The 16,664-nt window shown below is 39.4% G+C and overlaps 1 protein-coding gene across 1 annotated transcript in view; it reads right to left on the bottom strand.

Annotated features, from left to right (window-relative positions):
* SUCLG1 (succinate-CoA ligase GDP/ADP-forming subunit alpha) overlaps nucleotides 1-12,277 on the bottom strand; it is a 33,008-nt gene extending 20,731 nt beyond the window's left edge. Inside the window, exons 1-2 of the mRNA XM_059942878.1 lie at nucleotides 12,151-12,277; nucleotides 2,518-2,621 (exon numbers count right to left, since the gene is read on the bottom strand). Of these exons, the coding sequence (XP_059798861.1) occupies nucleotides 2,518-2,621; nucleotides 12,151-12,247 (201 nt within the window). The 5' untranslated portion in view covers nucleotides 12,248-12,277. The remainder of the gene's footprint in view (nucleotides 1-2,517; nucleotides 2,622-12,150) is intronic.
* Between the last annotated feature and the right edge of the window lie 4,387 nt (nucleotides 12,278-16,664).

The raw sequence follows: 16,664 nt of genomic DNA, 5'->3' as shown, positions 1-16,664 counted from the left end.
TAATGTAGTGCTTAAACAGGGATAACATTTCCCGTTAATAAGCTTCTTTCCCGTAATTTTCCCATTATCACCATCCAGTGCACAGTTAAGAATAGTGATAGTTTTTAGCAGCTCATAACAGCCAGTTCAAGAAATACCACCCACTGGAAATCTGCATTTTTGGGATTTGCTCTGAAATACAAATATTCCTCACTCATATGTGGAGCAATGTGTACACTGAAAAAAAAAGAACTAATGAGACAAAATGCAGATTCTCTACAGAGATAAACTCTAAATTTCAGACCTCATCGTTACCTCTATAAACAGAAACTTAAAAGCAACAAATCTGAGACAATTAAGGCTCCCAATTACTCTAAAAACAAAAGTGAATGGGAAATAGTGTATTTGCCAGTAACTCAGAGACACTGAAACCAACCTTGGATTTCAATATTTAGGCAAATCATCATCTAATTTATGAAGCAGAGACAGTTCCAAATAGTGCTTATAGCATGGACAATGGTTCTTAAAAAAAAGGTCAGAGGTTAAAATGTTGTAGGATTGTATAAAGCTTAGTAAACAGAAAAACAAAATCATACATAATAAACTTAGGTGGAGAATTTGGGTTAATCAAACATTTGATTATATGCTAATAAAATTAACATCTATCCAAAAAGGGACTAAATATGATTTTAATTGGCAGAGGAATGATAAAATGTACTTCATATCTTAGATGAGCATCAACTTTCTTTAGAAGGTATACATGTGGAAATGATATTCATAAAACATATGGCTATCAGAATAGGTAAACCAATTTTACCTATGAACAAAATTTCAAAGTTTGGGGTGTTTCTTTTTTCGTTGACAGTGGATTGTTTTTTTTAAGACAGTAGAGGAATCGGAGAAAAAGAAGAAAGGTCCACTGCAATTCACATTTTTGTGCCCAGTTATTTCAAAAAAAAGTCAGGAAGCAAAAGGACATTTCACATGAACAACCTTCTAATCAAATTCATTTTTTAAAAAGAACTACAAAATTTTAAAGCAATTCCTAAGTACTTTAAAAACAAAAGTTATAGAATTCTGGATATTTAGGTATCATCCTCTAGATCAGGGGTTAGTAAAGTATGGCCTGAAGGACTTGACTTGCCATTGGTTTTGTGAATTAAGTTTTACTGGCATACCCATTCACTGACATATTACCTATGGCTGCTTTTGCTGTTCCAATACTACCAAGTAGCTGTAACAGAGACTGCATGGCCTATTAAGCCTAAAATGCTTACAATCTTGTCTTTACAGAATACGCTTGCCAACTCTTGCTCTAGATCACCAAAACACTGCAGAATGGACATGATAATTCTTTTAATCATAGAAAAATCATTAACTTTTAAATTACACAAAAATCATTAATCGCTTTTATTTTGCCATATCTCCTTTAATAATGAAGGAAGGGATACTTTGGGTTAAGGCTGATGGCTATCTTCTAATTGATTTGGTAGTATTCCCTCATTTAAAAAAAAAAATCTGTGCATCTACTATGGTGAAACCATAAATGTGTACAAATGTTTTAAAGGGCAACTTAGCAATAGCTGTTAAAATTTTAAATACACAGAACCTTTGACACCCATTTTTACTTTTAGGAATCAATTTAACAGACATATATGTATGATATATATTATATACTGTATATATATATGTGTGTGTGTGTGTATATATATATATATACACACACAGAGAGAGAGAGAGAGAGAGAGGGAGAGAGAGAGTGTTCTGTAAAACAAACTCTGTAGAATGCCCATTATATAAGTGTACATATGTTTGTATGAGCAAGAAAAATATCTGGAAGGATACATGTCAACTTGTTATCAGAAGGAATTCCAGAGCAGAAGAATGGTAGGAAGGAAGGACAGGAGATTCTTATGTTGCATTTTTTTGTGGAATCACATCACAGTTGTATTTAAACTTACGTAAATTCTATGATGTAGGCAGAGGATAGGGAGAGAGAATGAATATAAATGAAATACTTCAGGCTATTTTGCCTGCTATTCCCCTGAAGACCATTTGCCCAGAGAGTACAAGATGGGAAAAATCAATGTACTACTTCCTCTGCCCATCACAGTTCCCATGAGCCTCTCTGGGTTTGAGCATTTCCCCACACTGATCTGTGCTTAGCTGCGAATTTTTTTTGTACAAGGCCTAAACACAAGCCATCGGCCTTACCTAGTGCTTAATTAAAGAAACAGTGATCTGTTCCAATGTTGGAGAAAAACCAGTTGTGTTATACTTGCTGAAAGAAAATATGTGGGTTTCCAACATAATACTGTACTCCTAGGGAGGGATTTTCAAGGTAACATTAAATACAATTTTCATCTTAGAGGCTGACTATAGCACCTAACCCCCTCCTGAAATACAACTCCATTGCTGTACTGTATACTCTTCTGCTACAAACTGTATTATAACTTTTGTGACTTTAAAACAATAGAAAATAATTCAATGTTTTTGTATCTCTAATATACATCTTTTAAAAAGTCTTGATACACATACCTGTTTACCAGTGAAACCCTGGCAAATAACCTTCGTATCTTTATCAACATAGAGATGCTTCCTGGAAGCTGTATAGGAGCAATGCCGAATTCCATTCTGCTGCACTGAAAAGTAAAGAAAATATGACACATTATAATTTTTCCAAACTTTTGGACTATGAATTTAACCTGGTGACAAAAAAAAAATATCCTCTAATTCAGGAGCTATCTTGTGATAATGGCAACTTTAAATGTCACTTTTTAAATAAGATGTATTAAATACAAAAACTGATTAAAGAAACAAACAAAAAAAGACACTGTTCTATTCTCCAGAATCCCCTCTTTACTGAGAACCACAATTTTGTAGCGTTTTCTGAACTGAGAAAGAAAAGGTTAAGTTTATAATTTTTCTTCCTCAGAAAGAAACCAGGGGCTCACATAAACAGCTCAAATTAAATCCAGGAACTAAAAACTAGGTATCACTCTTACTAATAATGTTTACTAAACAGCCACATGCTTTCCCCATTTGACCCAACATTTTTAAGCCCAACATCTATAAGCAAAAGATGAGCTAAGAGGCAAACTTTGTCAGAATTACTAAGAACTACGTTGCAACTCATTCCCCAGTAATAATATTAACATTAAATGTTAAGTCATAGAATAAAACTTGTCTAAAATATAATCCAAAATTACTTAATTTGGTCTCTTCTGATTAAGTCTCAAGACCTCACATATAAAGGAAATAGGGAAAATAAAATAAATAGGAAAAGTAGATGAGGGAGAAACATGTAAAAAATATCTAAGTTATTGTCAGCAAACTACTACCTCAGTGAAAACTGAGAAATCTTAAGTAGCTCCTAAAGCCAGCTCCCCATATTTCAAATATCAGCAGAAAGTAGAGCACAGATGATTTATGTGGGCTACCTTCTAAACCCCCATTAGAATCCCAACCTGCTGTCTCTGTGGTCCATTCCTGGCCCTTTCAAAGTGCCAGCACCTACCACTAAGGTAGCCCATGAAAGCTAGGCCCAGAAAAGAATACCTCATCATAAATTTGTCCAGGGTCCACTCAATGCTTTTTGTCCTGAATCACTGCTCATACCCTCCTAAATCCTCAGATCTCAGATTCCGTAACTGATCTGCTTCTGGCCCTTTGAACACCCCTTGATTCATCTTCAACTCACGTACTGACCTCAGCTTCCAACAACTTTGAATTTTGTAGTCCCCTGTACCTCTAAGGAAGAGACAGGCCTGGAATCTGCCCTGACCAACCAGGAGAGAAGTATTCTGCGTGCACACAGATCAGCTGCAATCTTGGCCTAGACTCTGCTGAACAAGGGACCCTGAGGGAGCACTGAGGGTCAAGTCCTGGCCCGGTGAGCGCAGCTAAGCACCTTAACCTGGGCCAGTGAACACTACAACAGGAACTGTGGCCTGAGAGCCCACCCTAGCCAGTGCTTGCCCTTGGCTCCCAGTTCTCCCAGCTGGAGACACAGAACCACAATACCTGTGGAAGAACTTTACTCCCCTCTGCTATTCTTGTCAGGACTTGCCCAACAGTCCCTCCCACTCCTGGAATACTAAATAAATAGTCCATCTATCAGGAGTTTCCAGACAGGAAAGGTACAAGATTTGATTACAAGAGCAAATAAGATCAGGACATCTGGAGCCCATACTTGATAAAAGGAAATACTTGCTTTTTGAAGGTAAAGTTTAGTCTTCCACAAGTACTCTTACACTCTACCTTAACAAAGGAGACATCAGACAGTTCAATTCTCCTTCCATGGGGCAGAAGTGGCCCTGTCGCCCTGAGAAAGCACAGGTCTGCCTACATTCATAAAGCATGGCCTCAATACCAGAACAACTCCTATCACTACCTTCTCCTATTCCTTCTCCTACTCCAGACCTCCTGGATCAACTCTATGGAGCTCAAGACTTCACAGCACCAGAACTCTGGTGCTCATAAAAACTACATCCGCCAAGTATGACGAATAGCAGCTCACCCACCAGACAGCCTTGTGGCCCTCTGGTATTGCTCAACTTGTACAATGACCCTGCCGTTCTACAGCATCTAGTGAAATGGATCTTGGGAGACTTATCATGCATATGTGTGTGCATGTGCTCTTCCCATCTACTGTATGAGCCCATACCTAGGCTTCAGGTAAGCTAGAACTAATAGACTATCATCACCTTTGAGCCAACCCCAAAATACATGTTCAAAGATAAGGAAATGAAATTCCTGACCACATTCTGCCCCAGCGAGAAACCTGTACAATGCCAGACAAGGTGTCACTGGTACTGAAATGAGAGGATGCTAGAATCAAGCACTTACGAAACCCAGAGAAAAACCTGAGGCACCCAGCAAGCCATGGTGCTCCATAATCACCATAAATGCCTTTTTAATTCCAGACACTGGAAGACGAATCTGCCCGATCTCTGGCCCTTTACACCATGCACACTCTCCCGGTTGCCATGGCTGTGAGGAGGACCCCAGACACCTGCCACTCCATGCCACCATGACACAGGTAACAACTGGTGGCCCTATTTAAGGTAATACTGTTATCAAATCAATTGTAAGTCTTACCATTGGTGACATCAGAGAATCAAGGAAATTCTTTCTCTTTTGCCACTTGTTTCCACTCAGATAGAAATAATGCAAAATATGTTTCTACTCCAAGTAAAACTCACCCAATTTTAAGTCACTTATGTCATTTTCCTTATTCTTCCCCACCACAGATAATCCAAGCCCAGAATCACAGGTTGGAGGCTCCCCAGCGAAAGCAGCCTCTCCTCATCCCCACCTCTGCACCGCTTCGCCTTCCCTCCCACAATCCCACCACTCTCTAACCCGGCAAACTACCAGCTGCTGTAAATATTAAATCCGTCAGACTGGTCACTTTCTTTCCCTGTTTGATTTCTTCTCCATCCAAATTATCAATCAAATGCCTTAATTAAAAAAAAAAAAAGCCTATTCTACCTCTGCTGAGAATGTAAAGTGGTTTAAGTACAAATTTTCAATTGTCTGTCCACTGCTTAAAGAAGCCCAATCACATTTTGGTTTTAAACACAAACCTGATCTCTATGACAAAACCACCAAATAACTACAGTAAGCTATTTCCTAAAAAAAAGCCTTGAACACAGGACATATGTTAGTGGCCAAACCATCTTACAAATATTTCTCACCTTTCAATCAGAGTCAGTGTACTCAATCTCCTGAGAATTTCTCTTGCATTAATTCATATAAGTTCACATTTAAATAAAACATTGTACAGTGAGGAATCTTTAAATCTTCACATCACATTCATGACTTGTGAATATAATGGGGGGTTTGTAGGGGTTCTGAGATTAAGAAGAATGGAAACTGTGAACATTTTCATGTGGTATCTAATCATAAGCACCACACCTGCACACTGAAGAGTGCACACATTCTGTTCCTTTCTTTACTGCATTATTGCTAAGTAAAATTATTTCAGGCTAAGTTTTCTTTCAGGATTATTTTAAGTCTCATCTAAATACTTTCAGAACTTCTAACTATAAATTCCATGAGTGTAAGGACCGTGTCTTGTACACCTTGGTGTCTCCCATGGCATACGGTACAGCGTCTTACGGAGTAGGTGCGCAGGAAATGTTTGACTGAATTTCAGGACAAGAGATAGGATCTATGAGAAGAAACACATATAAATATCAGAAGTTCCATCTCTTTTTGTATGAACTGGAAAAATGTCCATCTTGAACTCCCATTACCAGGAAAGAGGGGAACAAAACCTACATCTATTTTTGTACATGCAAAGATTATTGGTTTCCCAAAAATTCATACAAAGAGTCCAGCCCTAAATGCTACTAGCAATCCTCAAAGTTGTATCAATGTAGTACAAATTCCATGCTAACCTTTTTTTCTTTTTAACAAATGAAATCCAGGAAGCAATAATGTAATACAGATGGACTATTTCACTACAGAAGAAAAGAACCTAAAGCAAAACACAGCATAGTCAGAGGTAAAGGCAGTGACAGACCAGGAGAGCGGTTTCATAACACGTAACAGGCAAGGAGGACAACCTTAGCAACCTGAGCAACACCAGGGGCCAACAGGACGGAGGGGACCAAAGCCGAACAGAAAAATGGACAAAGGCCATAAACAAGAAACACAATTGGTGACAGATAAATGGTAAATCAACATATGACATGATATCTGACTTCACTAATATTAAGAAAATGAGTATTTTTAATTAAATATTAGGGCAGCAGGAAGGCCCGAAGTCGGCCACCAGGCAGAATTTCCCAGTGGTGAAGGCCTTGGGTCATCTCCAGAGAATGTGGGTGGAGTCGCCTTCTCTTCAGGTTCTTAGAAATAGGCTAGCCTAAACTTGGGACTGCATCTCAAGCAGCTGAAAGCATAGCCCAGGAACCAGACAGGCCTGGGCTTAAGTTTAGGGGGCAGGTCTTTTGATCTCCCTTGACCTTGGTCTTCCCTTCTGTAAGTGGAATCACAGCTGCTCACTAGGAGGCTGTGATGCTGATATGAGATGACGCCCGTAACCTGGGTAGCAAAGTGCCGGGTACACTCCCTAAACCGGGTTCACATCCTACCTAAGCACAAAAGTCAATCATTTCCTAAAAAGAGAGAACATACAATTCATATTTTAAAATCAAATAAGTCCAATCAGAAGTGTTTTATGTCTCATGCATATCCTATACATGTTTATGTATAAATATACTAATCCATGTCTACATATAACATATAGTAGGTACACATATACTAGTAAATTTTTACCATCTAAAACATTTTTAAAGGTGCATCCACACTGTAAAAATGGGGATAATAATATTATATACCTCACAGGCCATATGAGAATTAGATGAGTTAATAATATATAGAGCATGCAGAATAATACTTAGCTATTTTACTATTAGCTATTTATTACTGACATAGAATGAAAAGACCAAACTGCTTTGAGATGTTCACTGTGCCAGGATGTCTGCCAGACACAAGGGGTTCAGGGGTAAACAAGATGGACTGAGGCCCACGTGAAGCTTCCTGCCCTGTAAGACAGCTAAACATTAAACAAAGAAACGCAAAACCACAAAAGTGCCAACTGTAATAAAGGCTGTGAAGTAAAGGGACTGAGTAATCTGAGAGAGAAATTTGTAGCAGTCAGCCACATGCAGAGTCCTCTCCCCTGCAGAGAGCAACCACACCATTTGCAAGATGGCTGCAGGGTGGATGCAAGCTGTGGCCAAAAAGCACCTGCCCGGATGGGACTCAAACCACAGATGGCATTGTGTGACCAGTACTGTGCTCCTAACCAGTAACCTGAGACTGTTCATGAAAATACTCCTCCAACTCCCCTCTCAAACTATGTCCTTGTTACTCACTTATTCCTGCATGTATTCCTGATTTTAACAAATGTATACTTATTCATCATATGTATTATGCATATATAATCTGCAGGCTATTGGGGTCCTTACCTACAGGACCTTAAAGTATAGCAGAGTAGCTCAGCAGCCACTTACTTCCAAACCCCAAACAATCCACCATTCAGATGCGAAATTATATATTCATTCAGTATTTACTTACAAATGAAGTGTAATTGGCTCTAAGTATCATATTTCATCAAATCTAAAACACCACTGATTTTAACAAGCACTATTAAGCACTAGTATGAAAAAAAATGCTGCCAATTTACTGTAAGATACCATCAATTACCAGATACATCCCAATTTCAGAAATGTTATAATGTACAAAAATGTAGGTCTATGGCAACAAAATGCCTGTCCTTTGGTGAAATGAAATTCTTCCCCTATACTTAGAGAAGTTATTTTTAACATCCCCAATTAAGTTTTTATGGAAAAACAAGTTTGAGGTCAGAAAATCTAGTCACTTTCTCATGGCTACATTGATATATTTAGATCGAGGCCATTTTGTATTTCTGGAATAAAGATTTGGTTCTTGGATGCAATGACAAGAGATACTAGGTATCAGAAACATCACTACTGAGGGTCCCCTTTTCCAAGTTACACTTCTAAATGTCTTCCGGATTCCAAAAACAGTCTTACACAACTTGGCAAACACATGGAAAAGGCAGGTGACACCTTTGAGCTGAGTAGTAACCTTCTCAACAAACCAGTGAGGATGCCAAAGAAAAAGAAAAATCAGAGCTTCAAAAAAAGAAGGCTCAGAGTATCACCCAGCATGTATTTAGTAGAAAGGACACTGCAGAGTCAGAAGACCTGAGCTCTAGTACCCATTCTGATATTGGCTAGGAAACTTTTGGGGCTAATTTCCCCTTCTGCCAAACACAGGTATGGGACCAACTGGCATGTAAGGTTCACTTTTTGGCATCAAAACACCGTAATTCTGAAGTTCAAAAATATTGGCTCTTGAATAGACATTTTTCCAAAGAATACATACAGATGGCCAGGTACATGAAGAAGTGCTCAACATCACTAATCATCAGGGAAACACAAATCAAAACCACACTGAGATTTCACTTCACACCTGTTAGAATGGCTATTATCAAAAAGACAAGAAATAATAAGTGTTGGTGAGGATATGGAGAAAGGAAACCCCTGTGTGCCTTTAGTAGGAATGTTATTGGTACAGTCACTATGGAAAACAGTACTGAGGTTCCTCAAGGTATTAAAAATAGAACTGTCATATGATCCAGCAATTCCACTTCCAAGTATTTATCTGAAGGAAATGAAAACCCTCTTGAAAAGAAGTCCCACGTTCATTGCAGCACTATTTACAATAGCCAAGATATGGAAACAACCTAAGTGTCCATCGATAGAAGAATGGATAAAGAAAACGTGGTATATTTATTAATATGCACACACAGACACACAATATGGAATATTATTCAGCCATAAAAAGAGAAAATCTTGCCATTTGTGACAACACACATGGACCTTGGGGGCATTACCCAAAGTAAAATAAGTCAGGCAGAGAAAGACAAATACTGTATGATCTCACTTATATGTGGAATCTAAAAAAAAAAAGAAAGAAAAACACAAAACCTGAGCTCCCATGTAAAGAAAACAGATTGGTGGTTGCCAGAGTTGAGGGGGAGGGGGCAAGTGGCTAAAGAGGGTCGAATGGTACAAACTTCCACTTATAAAATAAGTCATGAGGATGTAATGTACAGCATGGTGACTATAGTTAATAATACTATATTGCACATTTGAAAGTAGCTAAAAGAGAGCAGATCTTAAAAGTTCTCATCACAAGAAATAAAAATGTGTAATTATGTATGGTGATAGATATCACAATAGACAGATATTACAATATATACAAATATCAAAATATTAGGTTGTACACCTAAAACTAATATAATGTTTTACGTCAATTATACCTCAATAAAAATAAAAAATACTAGCTCTTGTTCCCCATTTATTCTCAAAGATCCAACTTACAGGAACTACTGGCTTATGTTTAAAGCAACCTTGCACTACCTCACACTTCTTGAAAAGTTTCACTATTTCAGTTTCAAAGGTGCTTATAAAATCCTTAAGCTTTCTCATGGAAGAAATCTTTCTCATTTTTCATTTTATTTTCTCTCCCCACTTCAACTGGGTTCTTTCTCTTTTTTCCTAAGAACTGGTTTTTCTGGTTCAGTAATTTCTATTGATAAATATTCTAAGCTGCCCCCAACAGGTCTCTGGAAGGCATCTACAAGTGTTTGGGGTTTTTTCCTAACTCAAATCAACATTGCAACACTTAAGACCTTCAGCACAAAATGTACTAACAATTAAAACTTAAGAGAATAAAGGGGACAAAACTCCCTAGCAACTCTAGTTCTATTACTAACCTCAGAGACTAAATAATTTGTGACTGCCTTTAAAAGAAGTTTGCAAGGTGATACTGTTATGGCTGCGGTTTTTCTACTGTGAGTGGAAATGGGCTTAGAAATGTGGCATGGGAAAAAGATTTGGGAGATTTAGAGGTTTTTGAACATTAACCCTAGAGTTTGTAACCTCTCTAATATAAGAGATACCTTGGTTTAGATCTCAGACCTCTCAAACCATTAGTGACAGGGTAATCACGTGACTAGGATAATTCAAGGCCACTCCAGCAACAGAAGCTAAACTAGATGACCTCTTAAGGCCTCAGGATCCTGAGAGTCTAGGAATAAGGAAGTTCCAGTTATGTGAGAACAGGATTGTTAAGTATTGCTAAGGGTGGATTCAAGATCCTGATCTTTTAGACACTCTTTCTTTCTTCTCTAGACTCTGCTCCTAAGACAGCAAAGGATTTTTCAGAAATTCAGACAAGCAAGACCCCAGAAGAAAAAGACATCGGTATAACTAATCCCTTTTCTCCTTCTGCCTACAACATACTAAATTATCCTTTAAATTATATAATAAAAATCTCCAGAAAACTTTCCCAAATAAACCCAACTTCTTCCTACTTGCTAAGGTTTGTCCTCAAGTGATCTGGTAACTAAGTGTAGCTACAGAGTGTACAGTCACCATTGTACACTTTTAAAATGTAATCTTCTCAGGAAATGAACTAAGTCTCATCCAATATTCAGTAGCAGCAGTAGAATTAGAAGCAAAGCAGAAGAAAGGGAGAGAGAAGAAAACTAACTTCGGTTGAGTGTCTATTACATTCCAGGTGCTTTATATAAATTGTTTCACTTATTCTGCATGGTAAACCCAGATCATCCTCTACTTCATCATTTCTAGGATGCACATTTGTTTCATTTTTTTAAACATTTCTTAAATCTGGATGCAACTGATAACCAATGGTGTGTCACAATTTTAATTAGCAATCATTTCCCACTTTTAGTGGTAGACCCAACAGCAGTGCATCTTACAAGTGATGGTGTCTCAGATTCATTAAAATATGGTAATGTTTTCATGGTACGTGACACAGAAATTGAAAAATAGATTTAAAAACATCCCCCAGAGTTATTACATAGACTGTACAGGACTAGCCAGACTTCAAACCCTGATGTGGCCGGTTCCAAAGTCTTTTCCTACACAACCTACCTAACAAACACAGAGACTTTGAACACAGCAAGAATTTTCAGCAGTCAGCGTTACTAGCAAGCTTGGGTGTTAAGTTTTCAGGAACTGAAGAATTCACACCGCCTGATGGAGACATTACAAATAAGTTGGTTAAGGTCCCAGCCAACCCTAAGCTTCTAGGAGTTTTCTGGGCTGTGCACCCTTCTGGAGATTCACCCTACAGTCTACGGAAAGGACAATTAAAAGTGTACGACCGTCTTGTACAAGGCTCAGCCTCATCCTCCAATTTCCTACTGATATCCTCCCCCTACCTCTCAACCCACTCACCCTCCCAGCTGAGTTCATCCTGGACCACCTCACGTCTCACGCCCCAAAAGAACCTGTCTAGATGCCGCCCCCATCCCGCCGCCACTCATCACCGTGGGATCAAGGGTGTGCCCCCGGATCTGCAGGGCTCCCAGACCCGAATCCTGGCTCAGCCACTCAACGTCCCTGCCCGCCAGCTGCATAAGCCAGGCCCCCGCCCCACATATCCAGCAAAGCTCCCTCCATCCCAGAGGGTCCCCGACTTGGGACCCCCGCCGAGGTCCGGCCCCAGAGGGCCCAGCCGCGTCCTAGATTAGGACGCCGGGCCCGGGAGGCCGGGAACTCGCGGAGGCTTGGAGGACAGAGCCCCGGCCGGACTCACGGAGGAAAGCGCGGGACAGGAGGCGGGCGGCGGCGAGGCCGCTGCTGCCAGAAGTCATGGTCGCAGCAGCAGGGGCAGCGGCGAGGGCTGCGGTCATCCGCCAATGACACTCCCAGGCCCCCGGGAAACCCGGCCGGGGCCGAGGCGCGAGGAGGAAGTGGGTGTCCAGAGCATTCGCCGGAATGAATGTCCCTCCGCAGAGATGTCTTCACCCAACACTGCGTCTCGCAGGTGAAGGAGAAAAAGGGCATCTTAACGAAGAAGTAGACAATAGCTCGTCTCTTCCCCGGAAACGTGGGTTTGATTCAACATTAATAACAACAATAACAACGGCAGCTCAAGGGAAACCCCACTGAGGCCGGCCGGCGCGGGGTATTGTGGGAAATGTAGTTCGATGGCCTCAACTTGTTAGTAGTTTAAACGGGGGCCTGTGGAAAGGGAACAGAAGGAGAAAAGGGAGAGTCAAACCCAGGGGATACGGTGTCAAAAGGAGTGAGGAAACAGTGAGGCGAGGTGCAAAGAGCAATTCAGAACTTTCCAAGGCCCTTCCAAAGCCAAGGTGCCGACCTTCCTTCATTTTCCCATCTACCATATGGAGAGGATCATACTCCTCACCCCCTACCCTTGCGAGGACGGGGAAGAATTACCAAAGGGAACGGTGACACTGAACTCGCGCAGTGAAGATGAGGATGTGAAGAGAAAGACCAAAAGCTTCTTTCCTGGCACCTAACTTCTTGGAATATGGATCTTTTGGTTAAACAAGCTATCATGCAGCCTTCGGCTAGCACTGAGTGAGTGCCTCTTCCCTGGAGATCCTGGAGGACTGAAGTTATAGGTCAAATGTGACCACTCCTTGTTTGAACAAAGCGTTCACTCCTCTCTAAGAGCTTTAGAAGGAACCTCCGAGAGTTCTAGAGTCAAAGGGTTAACAAGAGATAAAGTAATCCAACTCCCTGCCTCCAACCATGCTTCTGAGAGTCCTCATAATTATCATCAATGAAGTTATGATTCTAACTCACTTTAGTCATGATAATTTACACGGAGATACGTGGTGTAGGAGTGGGATTACCCAGGGAGATTGCCCAGTATTTCCTCTATGACCCAGATATTGCCATCCCTGCTTGGACATGACTGCGCACAAAATCCCTCCCTCATCTAAGGGATCATGTCCTTGCTATCATTTAAATGCTCTCCGCGGTTTCCAGATAGGTCCAGTATGAAGAATTATTTTAAATAGCAACGTTCTTCTGAGCTTTCACATGATAATAGTTATATTTTTTATTTCATTTCATTGATTAAATGCATGATGACAAAAAAATATATAATTTTGTCATGATTTTAATGAATTTTTACTTCCGCATGGACCAGGATTTTAGTTTGTTTTGTACACTGACGGTATCATCAGCACCTAAAACAATGCCTGGTACAAAGAGAGAACTCAGTATTTATTGAATTGAACTGAATTGACATATAAAAGAAATACCATATACAGTATGTATAGAATCTACACACAATGTTTGATGGACCTAAGGATATTTCAATCCCTTGTAATAACTAAACCTCCACCCCAATTCCATAGCTCATTGGTGGGAGACTATTGCACTAGACACGAACTATACCATTTATCTTTATATGCAGATTGATTTTGGAGTCAGACAGATCTGGATTCAAATTCCAGCTCTGCCACTGGCTATGTGACCTCTGCATCTCAGGTTTTCTCACTGAGATGGGGATAAAACTCTCTAACTCATAATAGGGTTATGACCAGTTAATGCATTAATATGTAAAGTTTTTAGTACCTTGTAAGCATTCAATAAATAGTAGTTATTAAAGATAAGAACTTTCTTCTTCACATGACAGGATGATATTTTGAAGTTTTTACTGATGTCAGTAACCAGATGTGGAATAGGATATTTCCATTTGGCAACAAGCCATAATTACCTCCACATCCTATGGAAAGGAGCCTAGAAGCTACCTCTCTCCAGATTTCCTTAAGAGGTGCCCAGACTTGTCTTTGGATTCTCACTCTCACTCCCGGGCACCTCTAATAAGCAAAAGACTGGAATTCATTGAATAAGGGACTTCTTTTTTTTTTTAACATCTTTATTGGAGTATAATTGCTTTCCAATTGTGTGTTAGTTTCTGCTTTATAACAAAATGAATCAGCTATACATATATCCCCATATCTCCTCCCTCTTGCATCTCCCTCCCTCCCACCCTCCCTATCCCACCCCTCTAGGTGGTCACAAAGCACTGAGCTGATCTCCCTGTGCTATGCGGCTGCTTCACACTAGCTAGCTATTTTACGTTTGGTAGTGTATATATGTCCATGCCACTCTCTCACTTTGTCCCAACTTACCCTTCCCCCTCCCCATATCCTCAAGTCCATTCTCTAGTAGGTCTGCATCTTTATTCCCGTCTTGTCCCTAGGTTCTTCTGACTTTTATTTTTTTTTAGATTCCATATATATGTGTTAGCATACGGTATCTGTTTTTCCCTTTCTGACTTACTTCACTCTGTATAACAATCTCTAGATCCATCCACCTCACTACAAATAACTCAGTTTTGTTCCTTTTTATGGCTGAGTAATATTCCATTGTATATATGTGCCACATCTTCTTTATCCATTCATCTGTTGATGGACACTTAGGTTGCTTCCATGTCCTGGCTATTGTAAATAGAGCTGCAATGAACATTTTGGTACATGACTCTTTTTGAATTATGGTTTTCTCAGGGTATATGCCCAGTAGTGGGATTGCTGTGTAGTATAGTAGTTCTATTTTTAGTTTTTTAAGGAACCTCCATACTGTTCTCCATAGTGGCTGTATCAATTTACGTTCCCACCAACAGTGCAAGAGGGTTCCCTTTTCTCCACACCCTCTCCAGCATTTATTGTTTCTAGATTTTTTGATGATGGCCATTCTGACCAGTGTGAGATGATATCTCATTGTATTTTTGATTTGCATTTCTCTAATGATTAATGATGTTGAACATTCTTTCATGTGTTTGTTGGCCATCTGTACATCTTCTTTGGAGAAATATGTATTTAGGTCTTCTGCCCATTTTTGGATTGGGTTGTTTGTTTTTTTGATATTGAGCTGCATGAGTTGCTTGTATGTTTTGGAGATTAATCCTTTGTTAGTTGCTTCATTTGCCAATATTTTCTCCCATTCTGAGGGTTGTCTTTTGGTCTTGTTTATGCTTTCCTTTGCTATGAAAAAGCTTTTAAGTTTCATTGTGTCCCATTTGTTTATTTATGTTTTTATTTCCATTTCTCTAGGAGGTGGGTCAAAAAGGATCTTGCTGTGATTTATGTCATACAGTGTTCTGCCTATGTTTTCCACTAAGAGTTTGATGGTGTCTGACCTTACATTTAGGTCTTTAATCCATTTTGAGTTTATTTTTGTGTATGATGTTAGGGAGTGTTCTAATTTCATTCTTTTACATGTAGCTGTCCAGTTTTCCCAGCACCATTTATTGAAGAGGCTGTCTTTTCTCCACTGTATATTCTTGCCTCCTTTATCAAAGATAAGGTGACCATATGTGCTTGGGTTTATCTCTGGGCTTTCTATCCTCTTCCATTTGATCTATATTTCTGATTTTGTGCCAGTACCATACTGTCTTGATTACTTTGTAGCTTTGTAGTATAGTCTGAAGTCAGGGAGCCTGATTCCTCCAGCTCCATTTTTCGTTCTCAAGATTGCTTTGGCTATTCGGGGTCTTTTGTGTTTCCATACAAATTGTGAAATTTTTTGTTCTAGTTCTGTGAAAAATGCCAGTGGTAGTTTGATAGGGTTTGCATTGAATCTGTAGATTGCTTTGGGTACTTGAGTCATTTTCACAATGTTGATTCTTCCAATCCAAGAACATGGTATATCTCTCCATCTATTTGTATCATCTTTAATTTCTTTCATCAGTGTCTTACAATTTTCTGTATACAGGTCTTTTGTCTCCTTAGGTAGGTTTCTTCCTAGATATTTTATTCTTTTTGTTGCAGTGGTAAATGGGAGTGTTCTCTTAATTTCACTTTCAAATTTTTCATCATTAGTGTATAGGAATGCAAGAAATTTCTGTGCATTAATTTTGTATCCTGCTACTTTACCAAATTCATTGACTAGCTCTGGTAGTTTTCTGGTAGCATCTTTAGGATTCTCTATGTATAGTATCATGTCATCTGCAAACAGTGACAGCTTTACTTCTTCTTTTCCTATTGGATTCCTATTATTTCTTTTTCTTCTCTGATTGCTGTGTCTAGGACTTCCAAAACTATGTTGAATAATAATGGCGACAGTGGACACCCTTTTCTTGTTTCTGATCTTAGAGGAAATGCTTCCAGCTTTTCACCATTGAGAATGATGTTTGCTATGGGTTTGTCATATATGGCCAAATGTTAAATATATTGAGGTGGGTCCCTCTATGCCCACTTCTGGAGAGTTTTTATCATAAATGCGTGTTAAATTTTGTCAAAAGCTTTTTCTGCATCTATTGAAATGATCATGTGCTTTTTATTCTTC

Source organism: Balaenoptera ricei, chromosome 13 (genome assembly GCF_028023285.1).
Source record: "Balaenoptera ricei isolate mBalRic1 chromosome 13, mBalRic1.hap2, whole genome shotgun sequence".
NCBI lineage: Eukaryota > Metazoa > Chordata > Mammalia > Artiodactyla > Balaenopteridae > Balaenoptera > Balaenoptera ricei.
The sequence above is the reverse complement of the archived record's forward strand: the minus strand, read 5'-3'. Positions and strand labels throughout refer to the sequence as shown.